The sequence below is a fragment of the Talpa occidentalis genome, unplaced genomic scaffold, assembly GCF_014898055.3.
Source record: "Talpa occidentalis isolate TD23 unplaced genomic scaffold, MPIMG_talOcc4v2.1 talOcc4.6, whole genome shotgun sequence".
NCBI lineage: Eukaryota > Metazoa > Chordata > Mammalia > Eulipotyphla > Talpidae > Talpa > Talpa occidentalis.
The window spans coordinates 1,639,464-1,655,104 of NW_023604972.1; the positions used below are offsets into that span (position 1 = coordinate 1,639,464).

The 15,641-nt window shown below is 65.7% G+C and overlaps 1 protein-coding gene across 1 annotated transcript in view; it reads right to left on the reverse strand.

Annotated features, from left to right (window-relative positions):
• The window catches only part of SORCS2 (sortilin related VPS10 domain containing receptor 2), a gene marked incomplete at its 5' end in the record, with an annotated part of 183,960 nt that overhangs the window by 12,453 nt on the left and 155,866 nt on the right, over nucleotides 1-15,641 (reverse strand). The window contains 10 exons of the mRNA XM_037530423.1: nucleotides 951-1,122; nucleotides 1,477-1,605; nucleotides 2,212-2,345; nucleotides 3,023-3,143; nucleotides 3,736-3,843; nucleotides 4,450-4,541; nucleotides 5,521-5,597; nucleotides 6,187-6,289; nucleotides 8,997-9,143; nucleotides 10,255-10,434. Of these exons, the coding sequence (XP_037386320.1) occupies nucleotides 951-1,122; nucleotides 1,477-1,605; nucleotides 2,212-2,345; nucleotides 3,023-3,143; nucleotides 3,736-3,843; nucleotides 4,450-4,541; nucleotides 5,521-5,597; nucleotides 6,187-6,289; nucleotides 8,997-9,143; nucleotides 10,255-10,434 (1,263 nt within the window). The remainder of the gene's footprint in view (nucleotides 1-950; nucleotides 1,123-1,476; nucleotides 1,606-2,211; nucleotides 2,346-3,022; nucleotides 3,144-3,735; nucleotides 3,844-4,449; nucleotides 4,542-5,520; nucleotides 5,598-6,186; nucleotides 6,290-8,996; nucleotides 9,144-10,254; nucleotides 10,435-15,641) is intronic.

The window sequence follows — 15,641 nt, forward strand, 5'->3', positions numbered from 1 at the left end:
CTGCCCTCGCACCTGCCACCTCGGTGCAGGCCGAGGCCCTGGGTCAGGCGCACCAGTGCCCCCCGTCCACTGGCGTACACTGGGGGCGGGGCGCCCGGGGTCAGGCCGTCCCAGCTTTGCCTTTGCTGAGTCACAGCCTCTTAACTTCTGCTTTTGAATATTTGCAATGAACATTTGTTATTTCTGTCATCAAAAAAATAAGCCCGCTACAGAGCAATTCAAAAATGCTAGAAGGAAATAAACATATGAACAACGTCCTTGGGGGAGCAGGCGTTGTGGTGAGATTTACGTTTTTGTGATGCATTTTTCAAGTGTTCTATAGTGAGCACGTGCTGTTTTAGAAATAAGAAGAAAAAATCGCTCTTGTCCTAAATAAAAGACAGAGGAACGTCTGGGAGGCTGTGCACACCTGTGCCTGCCTGTGTGTGTGTCTGCACGCCTGTCTGCACGCCTGTCTGCACGCCTGCATTCTCCCCTCTCCAAGCTGGCTGCGGGGTCTTGGCGTGGGGTCATCGGAACAGTTTCTAACTCTCTGCGTTGCTTACAATTCCCAATTAACTAAATCAACATAATTAGAGGTTTAAAACGTGGACTGCCACCCGCAGGAATGAGTAACTCCTGCGTCACTGCCCAGTGCGCGTGCACACATGCACACATGCACGCGCACGCACACACACGCACATCCACGCGCACATACGCACGTGCAAACACACGCACAGACACGTGTGACGCGGTTGCCTCTGACGGCGGGGCATCCCCCTGACCCTCCATTCTTGGGCTTTATTCTCTGCTTCTGTTGCCTTTTTCGCTGCTGGCCCAGCCGAGGGAGGGAGCCATTTCCACCCACCGTCACCTGCTGCCCTTTGGGAAGCGTTCTGAGCAGCTGGCAGAGACTGAACCACACAGGGCGGAGCCGGGGGCAGGGCAGCGGGTGGGGGGGGCCCACTTACCTGCTCCTGCCGCACCTCGAACAGGACGTCATCTCCTGGCTGTACCGCCACGGCCTGACCGCGGATGCTGACCCGCAGGCCCCGGGGTGGTGTGAGGGGGCACTGGAGCTGGGGCGAGCTCCGCTGCAGGTCCACGCCGCCCTCGCACACGTTGGATACCACCTTCCGGTACCTGCAGCCCGAGAGCAGCAGGTCAGGGTCTGCGGGGCCTGGGGCTCTGAGGCCCCCATGGGACGGCCCAGAGCACTGGCTTCAGCCCCACCCGGCCTGTGACTGCCACGGGGTGCCGGTGCCTTTCCGCAGTGCAGGACGCTGGGCTAGACGCCGCCTGAGTCACGGACTCGCTCACGCGATGCGTCCTGTCTGGGCGTCCACCCCGGGCCCGCGCTGGCCCGGCCGCCACACGCAGCCCTCTCTGGCGGGGGGACTGGGCTGCTTGGGGGGAGGGCAGCCCCTGCCCGCCACCCCCACGTCCAGTGGAATCGCTACTCTGCCCTGAGCTGGCTGGAGGGGCGGCCGCCCTCACCCGAGGCTGCTGCTGTAGGTCTGGCCCAGGACGCAGTCCTCGGGCGGGGCCAGTGGGTTGAACCAGAAGTTGGCAAAGCACTTGTTGTTGCCGGGCTCTGCAGAGGGGGCTCGTTCGAAGCCGTAGTCACTGAGGGGAGAGGACAGGCTGAGGCTCGGGTTGGGGACAGGGAGGCGAGTCACACGGCCCCACCTGGGGGACACGGGCGTGAGAGCTGACAGGTGAGAAGGGATGCAAAGGGGATCCCGGGAACTCACAGGAGAGGACCGAGCCCAACCTGGGGGTCCTGGAGGGCTGCCTGGAGGAGGTGGCCTGCATCTCTAGGGCAGAGCAAGAGATAGGTGGGGAAGCAGGGAGGGCTCCACAGGTGGGCCAGTCCCTTCGCAGCTGGAGCTGCGGTGGCCAGAGAATGGGGGGAGGGGGGGAGGGGGTAGGGCTTGAGGCCTCCTGGACAGGTTCTGGGCCTGGACGTCTCCCGGGGGCCTTGGGCAGCCCCTGGCCACTGTGGAGCAGGCAGGGCAATAGCAGGGGCTTCAGCAGAGGCCCCGGGTGGGAGAGAGGGGCTGGTGGGCACAGCCCAGATCCCCCTGCTGCTCCTGCTGTGTCCTCCTGCCCGGGCCAGCATGCCCAGGAAGTCCGGAACACACCGTCCCCGGGAGTGGGCTGGGCTGCCAGGAGAAGGGGCAGCAGGCCGCAGGCGCTCCCCACGCAGGCCGGGCCGGCGTGGGTCCTCACCAGAGGAAGTCGGAGTCCCGGCAGGCACACACGCGGGAGGTGAGCGCTGACGTGAAGCTCCGCCCCTGGACGCACCAGGCCGCCGGCCTGCGCCTCCGGAAGCTCCGCTGCTGGCCCATGATGCAGCGGTCACCCTGCAGGGGACATGGGGAGGCCGAGCTGCTGAGCTGGCCCAGCCCAGGCCCCGTCCACTGGCCCCGCGGGCAGCGGCGGGCAGGCGGGGATGCTAAGGCCCGAGGAGATGGGCCAAGTCCAGCAGGGCAGCCTCTCCATCGCCACCCGTGTGCATCCTCTGGGCATCCGCGCTGTGCCCGCTCCGTCCGCACCCTTGGGTCACCGTGTGGGAAAAAGTCCCCTTAACTTCCTCTTTGTCCCTTCAGGCCCTGGGCAGGGAGTTGAGCCAAAGGCTGCAGGGCCTGGTGGACACAGCAGGTCCTCAGCGAGTGACCAAAACAGGCACCCCCACTTCCACCCCCAAAGGCGGCGCGTGGCTGTGGCCGGGGCAGGGCCCCCAGCCATGCAGCCCCAGCTGGCCCTGCACAGCGGCTGCCACTATATCCTCACGGGGGCTGCAGCCTGCGTGACGCATGCACGTGCTGAAACACGGGTGCCGGACACACCTGGCCCTGGCCGCGGCCGCGGTGAGTTGGGGCCTGTGGACCGAGCCCCGAGGGAGGTCACACACCCCACCCGCAGGCCAGCGAGCCCAAGGCACCCCAAACAGGGCAGACCCCTAGGGCGTCGGGGCCCTGGGAGACGCCCCAGGAGGGAGGGGCACCTGCCCTGCCCGCCTCCAGCTGTGCCCACCCACCTGCAGGTCGGCGAGGTCCCAGGACCCATAGTCCTCCTCGCCGCACCGCCTGGAGAAGGAGGGCCGGAAGTCCACCTTGACCAGCTCCCAGTCTGAGCGGAAGCTGATGTGGCCGAAGACCCTGGGAGGGCGGAGGGAGGGGAGAAAGCCCCTTAGTGTGGCCTTGTGCGGGGCCCTGGCTGGTCTCCCGGGGCGAGGACCTGCTCTCCCTCTCTGCGTCATCGGTGACAGCAGCCGCCGTGGCCACAGGGCGCCGACCCTGGCCCGCCTGGACACCCTCTCTCGCTACACACCAGAGGGAGCTCCCTGCCCCCCTCCCAGGCCAGGCAGAGGCTGGCCACGTGGCTCAGGCTGTGGCTATTCCAGAGGGCGGGACAGCAGCCCCGGACGCGGAGGTCCTGCCTCGGCTGGGGTACCTGTCACCCCGAGAACGCTGCCCTCGGAAGGCGAGGCCCAAGGCACCCTCAGTGCCTCGCGGGGGGTGTGCCCTTTGCTGCACGAGCAGCGCTCCCCACCCCACACAGCCTGCGTCCTCCCAGGCCTCGCGAAGCCTGTGCTGTGGGGAGGCCAGGCGGGCAGCGCAGAAGGTCCAGAGCGAGACTCTGGTCGACTTGGAGCTGGCCCTGACCTGCAGGCAGGTCTGCATAGAAGCCCTGTGGGGTGCGCCGGGTCCCGGAGGGGGGCAGAGGCAGGCGCGGGCCGGCGGCACTCACGTCATGACCAGTGTCTCGTCGCCCGGCTCGCTCAGCAGCCCGTCCACGAACACGGAGGTGCTGGTGAAGCTGTGCGTGCTCCAGGTGAGGCCCTCGTCCACGCTGAACCTGCGAGGGAGGGGTCGCCAGGCGCGGGCAGCGACGCCTGTGTCCAGGCGGGCAAGCCTGGGCCCAGTGCCGGGTGGGGAGATCGGGGTGCGGTGGCGTCCCCACAGGCAGCCCAGCGCCCGGGCCACAGCAGGGGTTTGGGGCCAGGTCTGGGGCAGCTGCCTCCCGTGTGCCGGTCTCCAAGCGCAGTACAAGCGCTGAGGGTCTCCCCACTAGAGTGAAACTGGCTTCCTGGAGGCTTCCCCAGCTCTGGCCTCAGGGCCAGGGCTCACGCCCGCCCTCACGCCCGCCCTCACGCCCGCCCTACGGGCTGCCTACCCGCTCCCGCTGGCCTGAGCGCCGACCCACCTCCTAACTAAGCTCCCTGACACGTCAAGTTCACGTCCCGGGAAGCCCTCCCGGCTGCTCAGACCACAGTGGGGTGCTTTGGGCCCCCAGTTCCCGGCCTGCCCCGGCCCACCTGGCCTGGCGGCCTTGACTCCTGCTTCCCGGCCTCCCGTGTCTGACCTTTGGTGGGGCGAGCCCCCTGTTCTGGGGTCCCACAGGAGAATACACTGAGGGGCTCCCCGGTGGGGAGAAGGGCCCCCCGCAGGGCCCCCGCGCTACCTGAGGACCTTCAAGGGGATGGAGGTGTCCTTGATGGCCACGATCACGCCGCCGTGGTCCAGGAACAGGATGTGGTGCTCCTCCTCGAACACCTGGGCCGGGCCAGAGGTCAGAGCCGGGGCTGCTCTCGGGGTGGGGGCGCCAGCAGGGCCAGCTCCCCCAGGCAGGGCCGACGTGAGGGCTCCCGCGTCCCCACCCTCCCCCAGCACCCAGACACGCTGCTCGTGGGCAGATGGGCCCGAGAGGAGCCCCTAGATCACCAAGGTAGAAGCTCCTATCAGCGTGGTGTGGAGCCGCACGCAGAGCCGGCAACGTGACGACGGGAGAGAAAGACCTGACCAGAGAGGCCCTCGGGACAAGCGGCGCCGTGAGGCTTAGTCCTCCACTGAGCCGCAGCACAAGTGCCACTGCCTCCAGGAAGCCCTCCCTGATGCCAGGCTGGGCTCACAGCCCCTCCCCGCACTTACTGTGCTTGTCTGTCATTGCCGCCCTCAAGGGCACTTGGGGGCTTTTGCCACGTGCACCCCCTGGGGAGAACAGGTGCCTCCCAGTCATGCCCACGGCCCCCACACAGTAATTCCACTCTCATGATCTCCAGACTCCAGAAAAGTGGGTGCGCCCGCGTGCTGCCCTCGCATCTGCACAGCCCACGGCCTCTGCTTCCCGCCCAGCGGGAGTCACAGCGCTGGACACACGCGCCTTCCGCAGTCCAGACGCCTCTCGCCACTTGAGCGAGGTCAGAACACTGTAGCACAGTGCGGCTCTCTCGCCCTTTTCAGAACCCTCCTCTCTTGCGCTGTCGGAAAACACGAGGCGCTGGCCAAGGCGAGCCTCTCACTTTGGGGGTGAACATGCCCGTCTGCACGAGCCCTGGGCCGCAATGCGGCTCTCGGGCACAGAAATGACCTAAAACAGACCCTCCCGTGCCGCCGGGAGGCAGGGCGCACGGCCGGCCAGCATGTCGCCGCAGGGGTTTCAAGCAGTGTCCACTGTGGAGCTGATGCCCAGGCGGGCTCTCATTCGCAGCCAGAGGCAGCAGGCGCGGCGGAGACGGGGCGGTGGCACCCTTACCTGCCTCCAGGTGTGCCCGCAGTCCGACGTGATGTACATCTCTTCTTTATACTCCACCAGCTGTGCGCCCAGGTTACCTGGCCAGGGGAGAGGGGTTGGTGCTGCTTGTAGGGGAGCCAGCTTTCCCGTCCCGGGCCCGAGCCCTGTGCCTGCCTCCCCTGCCAAGCCCCCCGGCCACACCCGTCTCTGCTCCCCCACAATGACGACGTGCCCCGGCTGCTCTGTGTGACCAGGGGGGTCACCTGTGTGTATATCTAGATGTTTTATTTATGCTCAGAAGTATTCTCTCCAGAGTCAAGTTCCAAAGTCCTTGGAAAATTCCGAAGGAGATGGAATGTCCCCAAGCACATGAGTCAGAGAGTTCTGATCAGAGCAGCAGGGTCTGTGGTGTCCTGGCTTCCATGAGGTCCACTCATCACCCACCCGTCACCCACCTGTCACCCATCCAACCATTACCCACCCACATCCACCACCCCCACCCATCCATCACCCAGTATGTGCCAGGTGTCCGCTCTGGGCCGTGCATTCAAGGCCCCGGCGTTGCTACAGGAGCTGTTTCCCGGAGAAGCAGCGGCCCCTCCCCAGTGGACACGCCAGGGCCCCAGGCGCGTGGCCTGCATGTCCCCTGGGGAACAGAACGCCCCTCAGGCACGATGCCCCACTCACCTGCGCCCATGATGAGTCCGGGGGCGGTGTCCTTGGTGTGCACGGTGCCGGAGACGTAGGGGTTGTCTGCCCAGCGCAGGTGGAGGTGCAGGTGGCAGTCGGGCTGCGGGGGAGGGGCTGAGTCAGTGCCTGGGGCGATGTCCAGAGGAGGCCCCAACCTGACCTGTGTCTTCCCGGAGGCTGACTGCTGGGGGGGGGGGCAGGATCTGCTGGGGGACAAGCCCCGGGCTTCCCCAGGGCGGGTTCTCCAGCTTGGGCAGGGACCACCGCATCCGCCCGCGTCCTCCAGGCTGCCAGAGCGATTCCACGCACATCTTTCTGATGATTGTACCTTCCCTCACGCTCTCTCGGGCCCGAACGGTGGGCCTCACCCCTGGCCGGGCCCTCTCCTGCAGAGGGCCCCACCTCTGTGGGACCCCAGCCCTGCCTCGGGCTCCTCCCCTGCTGCGGCCCCACCCCTGTGGATCGGCAGGAGGAATCCTGCAGAGACGGGTGGGCAGGTGGGTGGGAGAGTGTGGGGTGGTGGTGGGCACGGGGCTTCTTTTGGAGGTGACGGCCAGGGTCTGCAGGGACTCGGGAGGTCCCGACCCCACAGCACGAGTCACACCCTGAGTTGAGCTGCGAAGCGGGAGGCTGAGCAAGGGAGGGACCAGCTCCCTCCCCCCAATCCCTGTCCCTGCAGTCCCCGCCGCTGACCAGCCACCAGTGGGGAGGGGGTGGTCCGGGCCAGCCCCTGGGGGGGCGATGGTCCTAGGGACCCTGCTGGTGTCTGCCAGCCTCAGACGGGCTTACGAAGCCCTCCGGCCAGCCTGGGTCCAGCTGATGAAGGGCAGGTGGCTGGGCCGGGCCGGGCCAGGCCGGGTAGTCCCAGCTCCTGGGGAACCAGCAGATATGTCGGGACACCCAGCTCCAGGCCGGGGCTGCCCTCGGGGTGGTGTGGCCAGAGATGGCGGGACCCTGAGCCCCCAGCTTGCGGGGGCCCCAAGGACAGGCCGGTGCCGCCGGGTCAGCACTGACAGGTGGGCAGAGGAGATGAGCCAGCGGCAGGCCCCTCTGCCAGGCCTCCCCCTCGGCCCCCAGGGCAGCGCCGCTGCGTCCTAAGGAACTGCCCCAGCGAAACGGACGCCATTCCCTCGTGCCCGGGCTCAGCCACGTCCCGGCGGACACGCTCGCTCCTCCCGTGCAGAAGGCGCCCCGGCGGGCAGGGCTGGGAGCAGGGGGGCAAGACTGGGCCAGGAGCATTTGGGGCACCATGTGGCTCGCCATGCCCGTTGCACGAGGCCAGTGGCGGGAAGGGCCGCCGAGGTCGCGGCCGGGCGATGGGGCAGCTCCGCGCACGTCCCTCGCACGCGCCTGGGGTCTTCTGTGAGACGCAGGAGCCGCTTTCAGGGTAACATGTCTCATGTGGTCGGCCCCCTTCACTGGGTGGGGGCCATACTGGCACCCCCACCCGCTCCCCCCGCCGCTGGGGCCGCAGAGGGGCCACCCCCCCAGACAAGGCTCCTGTGCCCAGGCGGGTTCCGTCCACCGTGCTCTGCCCCTCTGCCCATCGGGTCCCCGGCCCGCCCGGGCCGCCCTCTTCCGTCACTTGAAGGCTGCACGTAAATCCCGCCAGGCTGCCTCCTCGCTGAGCTGCGTGATTGCAGACGAGACTATTCTTAGCAAAAACTTGCTTTGACCGGTTAATGGAGCCCAACTTTGCCGAGGATGGTACAAAAACTAGCCCTTTCGCGGCGTCCTTGGCCCCTTGCTCGGCGGGGGGCGGGGGGCGGGCGGGGGCTGAGCGGGGGCCCGGGAAGGAGAGTTGACTGGGGCTCAGGGCCTGGGCCTGCCGGGGGGGCTGCTGCCCAGAGGGCACAGGGCCCCCTGGTCTTGGCCGGGTTACTGTTTGGAAGAAGGGGAACGGCTTCTGTTCCACATGCCAGCCCCGCAGCAGACGGGGGCTGGCAGGGCAGGGGCGCCTGCAGAGGCCCGGGCAGGATCCCAGGAAGGCACGATGCCTTTGTCTTACGCTGGCATATTCATCGCGCTTGGCGTAGGTGCTCAGACCTACCTGTGGAATGAACGCCCCCGTACAACAGACACTCTTACTCTATCTGCAGGGGCCCAGCCTGGGTGGGTTCAGGCCTGTGAGGGCCTCGAGTGGACGCCCGTGGAACACAGCTGGGAGTAGGTGTGCCCGGTGGAGGCGCCTCTGTGGAGGGGCCTTGGGGGGGTTCAGTTGTCAATAGGAGTTTGCTGCGAGAATGGAAGGGAAGGGCGCGCTGGGCTTTGGAACTGCAGCGGGAGAAGGTCAGTCCAGAAGGGAGGGATCCTCCCCGCCTGCCCGCTGGCGAGTGCTGGTGTCCTAGTTTATTTCTCCCCCCAGGAGGCAGAGGGGAGGCTCGTCAGCTGCATTTGCTCGGGAAATAACGCTTAGTGGGTGGATCCCCTTGCAGGAGGGCACTTCGGGGCGGGGAGGGCCATCTACAAGTGCCTCCTTCGGCTCTACCTAGGTCCGCCCTGCAAACAATGAACAAGTTAACAGTTCTAGAAAGAAATGAGGCCCCTCCCAGAAGGAAGATGCTGGAAAATCAAGGCTGTCCCTCCCCACCTGCCCGCAGAGTCCGTGCCAGCCCTTTACTCTGCCTTTACAGCGCACCAGCCCTCTTGGCTGGCACCACGCGTGTCTGCCGCGAGCTACTGAGAGGGCGGCCCTGGGGGTGCCTCTCCCAGGACCCGGCGCCTGGCCGCTGGCAGACAGAGCGCTCACTCGGGGGCCCCCCCCCACCGCCCCAGCGCCGCGCCCGCCCGGCAGGAAGAGCACTCACGGGCTGGCAGTGGGTGGGCTTCCCGTTCATGTCCGTGCTGGGGGGGCGCAGGTGCGCCCAGTCGCGGCCCTTGTTGTAGGTGATGAGGGTCACCACCTTCCCGTCCACCTTCTGATTTGCCAGGAAGACACCTTTCACCCCTCGGACCTGGGACGGAGACACAGCAGGCTGGTGAGCGCCTGCTGGGGTCCCCGCTGGTAACAGGGACCCCCTTAAGGCTCTGCCTTCCCCTTCACCGCAACGAAGACGGCCGGGAGGCCGCCTGTGCACCCTCTGCAGGCGAGGGGGCTTAGAGGGACGCGGGACGCAGGACACAGCCTGAGATCCGCGGGGCGCTGTTTCTGTCTGAGTCCAGTGCCTGCTTTGTGGGGTGGAGCTGTGCACCCGGCCACGGGGCGGTGGGGAGGCCTGGCCCATCGTACATGCCCGCGCCCGCCCGGGCCCAGCTGCAGCTCAGAGCCCCTGCGCCCTCGCACGGGGCCTCCCCTCTCCGGGGTTCCTCGCAGTCCCGCCCCGTGCCTGCTCCCTCAGGGGCGTGTGCCCCTTTTCCCCAGCACCCGGGGGCGGGCCCTGCGCCCAGCTCGGCATTGGCCCTGACAGACAGGCCTGCGGTAAACAATGACCCACCCGTTATGCTCTGGGGGGTGGCCCCGCGGTGCTGCGGACCCCGGGGAGATGAGCGCTGAGGCCGGGCCCCGGCCGGAGGCCTCCCAAGCTCCCCTGCCTCCTCAGGCCCTGCCCCGCGCCCCACACCCTGCGCCCCCCAACCCTGGCACACAGGCCCACAGCCTGGCCACGCCACACACTCAGCCCTCCGCCCCTCGGGGTGTCTGTGGGTCCAGGGCACCAGGCTGGGGTGAACGAGGGCGTGCAGGCCCAGAAGTGGGGCCGATGTGGGGCCCACAAGCCCAGCTGCACTGACTTCCCGCTTACTCCCAGGTGTGCAGGCGGGTGGCTGACCCGCCCTCAGGTCCTTCGCCCCAGAGGGTGCGTGGGGCCCCAGCTCTGGGGTGGCGGAGCAGAGCAGGTGACAGGGAAAGGCTGGGCTGCGGGGGCATGTGACGGGCGTTTGCGGAGCCCAAATACAGACGGAGGCGGGTGGGCGCTCCCCATGGGGGTGACATTGTGGGTGGGAGCCAAGAGCCCCACCAGAGCCTTGCCCTGCCGCTGGGGAGGCTCCCAGGAGAGCCAGGCCCGACCCCCAGGACAGGCCCCGGTGAGGGAGGCCAGCGAGGGCAGGCAGGGGTGAGGGGCGCACCTCCAGGATGTCGATGACCACGCTCTCCTCCGCCTGCCGCGAGCTGCGCACGTTCTCCAGCGCCAGCGAGTAGCGCTCGCCCCGCGGGTCCGACTGGTACAGGTTGTAGGTGTCCGTCTGATGCCACTCCTGCACCGCCACGAACACCTGGCTCTCGTCTGTGCTGATGACCTGCAGGTCCTGGGGACAGCGTGGGTCAGCATGGGTGGGGCCAGGCGACGGGGCTGCCCCAGACCCCTGCTGTGCTGTCTGCCTGACAAGTCCCTTGAGCTCCCTGGGCCTCAGTTTCCCTGCCCCAAGGGTGTGGGGGTGTTCCGCCCCCCGTGCTGGCTGTGGAGGTCCTGGCCCGGGTGGGCTCAGGGCCTGACCGTCCGTGCTCCAGGTCAGGCTGTCCGCCTCGTGAGCCTGCTGCACACAGGGGAGTTGTTCCTCCGTGCACCCCAGATTGTGACAGGCAAGTCTGTGACTTGTGGGGCGCCGCCCATGCCAGCTCGGGGCCCAGCCTGGGGAGCCTTGGTGGTCTCGTCCCCAGCAGGGAGGATGAACCACCCGCCACAAGTCCCAGGACCTCCTCACCAGCTGGCCGCGAGCTGTCCCGAGCTCCTGAGCACCCTGAGGTGGGGGCCCCAGGACTCCCAGCCGCCAAGCCCCCACAGGGTGGGGCAGCAGCGGGGGGCGGACAGGGCCCCGCTCCCCACACAGCAGGGGTGCCCAGTGGGGCAACAGAGTGGCGGGCACCCGAGGGCGAGCCCGGCCTTCTCCCTCCTCTTCCTTCCCCCTGCTTCTCCGCTCAGCCTCAGGCCCAGCCGCGCCTGGGAGGCGAGCCCTGGCCCCTGCTCGGGCCCGGCGGGGCGGCCGGCGAGCATCACAGGTGAGGTGAGGCTGCCGCGTTTACACCTGTGTCCAGGTCCCTGGACAGCGATTCCTGCTATCGCGCTAATTCAGATTAATGAATGTTTCTGGGCAAATGTTTGCATAAGGTGGGCAAATGCGTTTACTGCCGTCTGGGAAATAAGGGAAGGGCAGAACGGCTCCGTGTTGCTATAATCACCTCCCCAGAGACGTGATGTTAACATTTCAAGTTCACGTCAGGGCTTTGCCCCAGCGCGAGTCGTGTCTTCGCGGGCGTGGCTGGCCGCCGGCACTGCCACGGGCCTGGGCCAGTCTCCTCTGCCATGAGGCTCGTGGCTAAACACCACTTTCAGCGACTGCGCGATACTCCGTTTTGCAGGCCGCGCTGGATGTCCCGAATCGCCTCCCTGCTGGCGTGCTGGAGTCTCTGCTCTCTGCGTCCTTAACATAAATTTTAAGCAGCGACTCGCGGCCTAAGTGCAGGGACGTCCGCAAAGCTCTTGCTGATGCGGCTCCGTGGCCGTGCGGAGGGCCGATTCCCTTCCGAGCGCAGGCGCGTGTGTCCTGTCCCAAGGACCAGTGCTGGCCGGCCCTTTGAAGACCCCGACTAACTAGAGTGTGATAAATAACATGCGATTTTTGCTCAAATTTGCATTTGTGCTATTTTTTCTTAAGATGAAAAGTTAGAAGCAGAGACATTTTTGACTCCACTTTAAAACAAAGGACACGAAAAACAATGTCATGTGCGTCCACAAGTTTGCGTGTATATGTATCAATGGGAAATGCGTGGAAGGACCCGCCACGGTGACCAGTCGTTGTTGCCAGATAGAATTAAGTCTGATTGCAATAAACAGAATTTGGGGGAAAGTGACTTAAACGAGACGGAAGTCCTTTCTCCCGTATGTCAGAGAAGTGCAGAAGCAGACAGCCCCTACAAAGTCGCCAGGGACAAGGCTCCTCCCGGCTCCCCATTCCACTCTCCTGCTATGGCCCTTGTCCTCAGGGCCCAAGGTGGCTGCTAGGGCGCCAGCCATCACATTAACCTGCAAGACAGCAGGAAGAAGGAAGGCAAAGACCAAAAGGCTTGCCTTTACAGGACAGTCTCCACTTCACTTACACCTCCTGGGCCAGACCTCAGGAACACGGCACAGAGGGCTGCTAGGTTAGCGGGAGATGGAGCCTCCTTGCTGGCAAGCAACATACCTTTGAAACTTGGGGTTTGTTGAACTAACATAAAGGGGCAGCATCGATACCGGAGGTTTCCTCGAGTTTCTACAGCAGCTACTCGAGGGTGCGGAAGCGAGGCCGTTTGTAAGGAGGGAGGGAGAAGCGGCCGGGGGACAGGCACCTGTCGATGCATGTGCCGGCACCTAGTGCAGACGAATGTACCCGCCATCACATGTGCCGCCACGCTGGACGCACACGCGTGTAGTATGCGCATCTATGTGCTACTATCCCTTTAGTTGTGGGGAACGCATTTTAAAGGAGTGATTTGGGAAAACGTAAACGTGTTTTTAATAATCATGATGGGGAAATCGCCCCCTCGATCTTTACAAAGTCGTCACGGATGAGCCCGATAAACCATCGTTTTCGTTAGACCCTCTGGGCACTTGGCCCTTTCAGCCCCCTGGCTGCTGGCCCCCGCCGCTGAGGAGAAACGCGCTCCGCCCCCGCGGGAGGCGCGTCTGCCGCTGGCTGCGGGGGCCCCGGTTCCGCCCGCTGGACGCAGGCGTGGGCGCCCAGCTCCGTGTTTCCGGGCTCCTTGGAGTTCGCAGCACCGGCGCCACCGCATCCGTGTCTTCCGTGGGCTCTGGGCGGGTCCCTGCCCTCGCGGTCGCGGCTCCCCCTCTCCCTCCGGGACTCCCGTCGCGCACACGATGGTCCACGTGGCGGTGTCCCGCGGGCCCCTCGGGAGCGGCCTCTTTTCCTCCACCCGTGTCCCCGGACTCAGGGATTCAGTTATCCTGACGTCAATGTCACTGATCGTTTCTTCTGTTTCTTCAGATCTCCTTTTGAGTCCTCCTGGTGACTTCTCATCTCCGCAGTGCTCGTTTCAGCTCCCGTCTCCTTCTCCCGGGTCACCCAGTGTCTCTGGAGCTGCTGTGCTGAGCCCCGCCCCGGGGGCCTGGCGCCCGCCCCGGACACGCCGGGTGGAGGCATCGCGCCCCCTGGAAGGCTCCCGCGTCCTCTGCGCTCCCTGCGATCTGTGTTGTTGAAACGGGACATTCGGATCGCATCGTCTTCTGGAAAGTGGCGCCTCCCCTCCTCTGGGCTTTGGTTGTTTACAATGTTTGGTTGTTGCCTCTGTGCCGGGCGAAGCCTGCTGCTGGCCTCGGGTCTCCTCGGCGTGTGCTGAGCCTGCTGCTTCCCGTGGGCGCGCACGGTGGCCCCTAAAACTTTTGAGTGTCCTCAGTGTCTGGTTCTCAAAAGGGGGAAACAGGAAAACCAAGGCGAGCGGGGAGCAGACTCTGGCCCTGCGAGGCCCCGGGAGGTTGCCCTGTCGGTGGAGAGAGTAGGAACCACCACCCACGCCCTGCGGTCAGCTCCTCCAGGATGGAGGCCGCGACCCCCATGAGGGCACAGGCCTCGGTATCTGGAGGGCAGGTCCTGGGCTCGCCCCGGCTCCCGCTGTCTGCAAGCGGCTTCGCGAGCACGCACACAGCCGGAGGCCCCGGGCGGGGCGGGGGTGGCTGCCGCCATGGCAAGAGCTAGAACTGTGGAAATTTACCTTGAACTTCTGCCCAAGACCCCCTGGAAAATTCCTCCAGAGTCCCAAATAGGCACGTCAGGCAGCCTCTGCCCTGTGATTGCTGTTTAGATGGGAGTCAGGCTCCCGGGGCCGCCTGGCCGCCATCTTCCAGACGTCACGCCCGTCTTCATCCTCACGTGGACGGATTTCCTTCTAACTTTACGTAAATCGATGGTAGACAAGGCAATGTCTTACTTTAAGGTAGATTTGCATTTATTTTATTCTTCTGGATGTTTTTGTATAATTGGAAGCTGTTTGGATTTTCCTCCTCTTTTGTCCGCTGAGAGCTTTTGCCTTTTCTGAAGGGAACAGAAGTATCTTTCCAAATCATTACAACGAAACGGTTGAAGCAAAGGATGTTGGCGACCAAAGGAAAACCTTTCACCCCGACAGTCTTCACAGGTGGATGAAAAGAGCAGGGCGGCGCCGGCGCCTTCCAGAGGCGGGAAACAGGAGGCGGCGCGGCGCCCCCGAACCCCGCCAGGCCTCCCTTTCCGGTTGCTCGGCGGGAAGACGCTGAGCTGCCCCAGCGCTTAGGGCCCACGGCCAAGCTCCCCTGCAGGCGCGAGCAGACCCGCCGCAGCGCTGCCCCTGTCCGTGCTCAGGAGAGAGGACGCAGCTGAGCGTGCTGACCGCGGGGCCTGCAGGCCCCAGCACGGTCCCGCGAGAGCAAGTCCCTGGCCGTGTCAGTGGGCGCCAGGGCAATCTGGAAAGGTCTCAGGGTGCAGGCGGGCGCCTGCTGGGACTGGCAAGGACCCGAGGCAAACCCAGCAGGCTCTGGGGAAGGCGGGAGGCTGGTGGGGGCCCCCATGTCTATTGTTTCCATGCACCTCAGGCGATGTGAAAAAATGGGGCGGTCCGGGGGCGCAAGCCGGCAAGAGTTGCAAATTCACCATAAAACAACAAAATCTGACCAGGAAGCGCCATCCGCCAGTCCTCCGCGGGGGCCGCGGGGCTCAGCTGGGGGTGGACAAAATCGGGAGGACGAGGTGTCGCCCCTCGTGGCCCGGCCCTCTGTCCTCAGCGCCCGCCCCTGCACGGGGGTCTGGTTTTCCCTTGTAGCTGGACCACACGAGGGCCTGGGTGCACCGTCCCACGTGGCCCCTTTCTCTCGGACCTCACACTCCTTTCAAGGATGCTCCGCTCCTCAGCAGCGGGGAGTCGGGCCCGGCAGGGGCGCCCCCGAGGGCGAGAGCTGGTCACAGGCCGCGGATCTCCTGCAGACCCCGCACGGCTCCGAGGTGCAGGCCCGGGGGGTGCAGCCCACGTGCAAGGTCCCAGGCGCCCCTCGCTGTGGCTCTGGGCTCCCAAGACGACACCCTCCAGAATGGCCTGGCAGCTGGGCTGCCTCCTGTGCCCCAGAGGGCAGCACTGCCTCGCATTGCACCGAGGGGCAGGGAACACGGGTGTCCTCCCAGGAGTGCGCCCCCTCCCCACCCCAGGCCCACACACTTCTAAGGCTGCAGGCTTGGGGTGGCAGAGGCCTCCCCGCAGCGGACGCGGCCCTAGCCCAGGGCAGCTGCCTCCGCCCCAGATGAGACGAGCAGCCCTTACCCCACGCTCAGCCACGCCGGGAGTTAATCCACGATGCTCGCGCCCGCCCTTCCCACGCCGCTCCATTTTTTTTCTTTTTCTCCTTTAAGAGGAAGGTTGGGAAGGGCCTCACGTGTTTCCTTGTCTGGTTCCAGGGCACCAGGGTTGGGTGCCGGGCGGCAGCTTGGGCCCTCCAGGACCCGACAGCTGCTCAGCCCCTGCTTGGAGGCCTGGAGCCTCTCTCCTCTCTCCC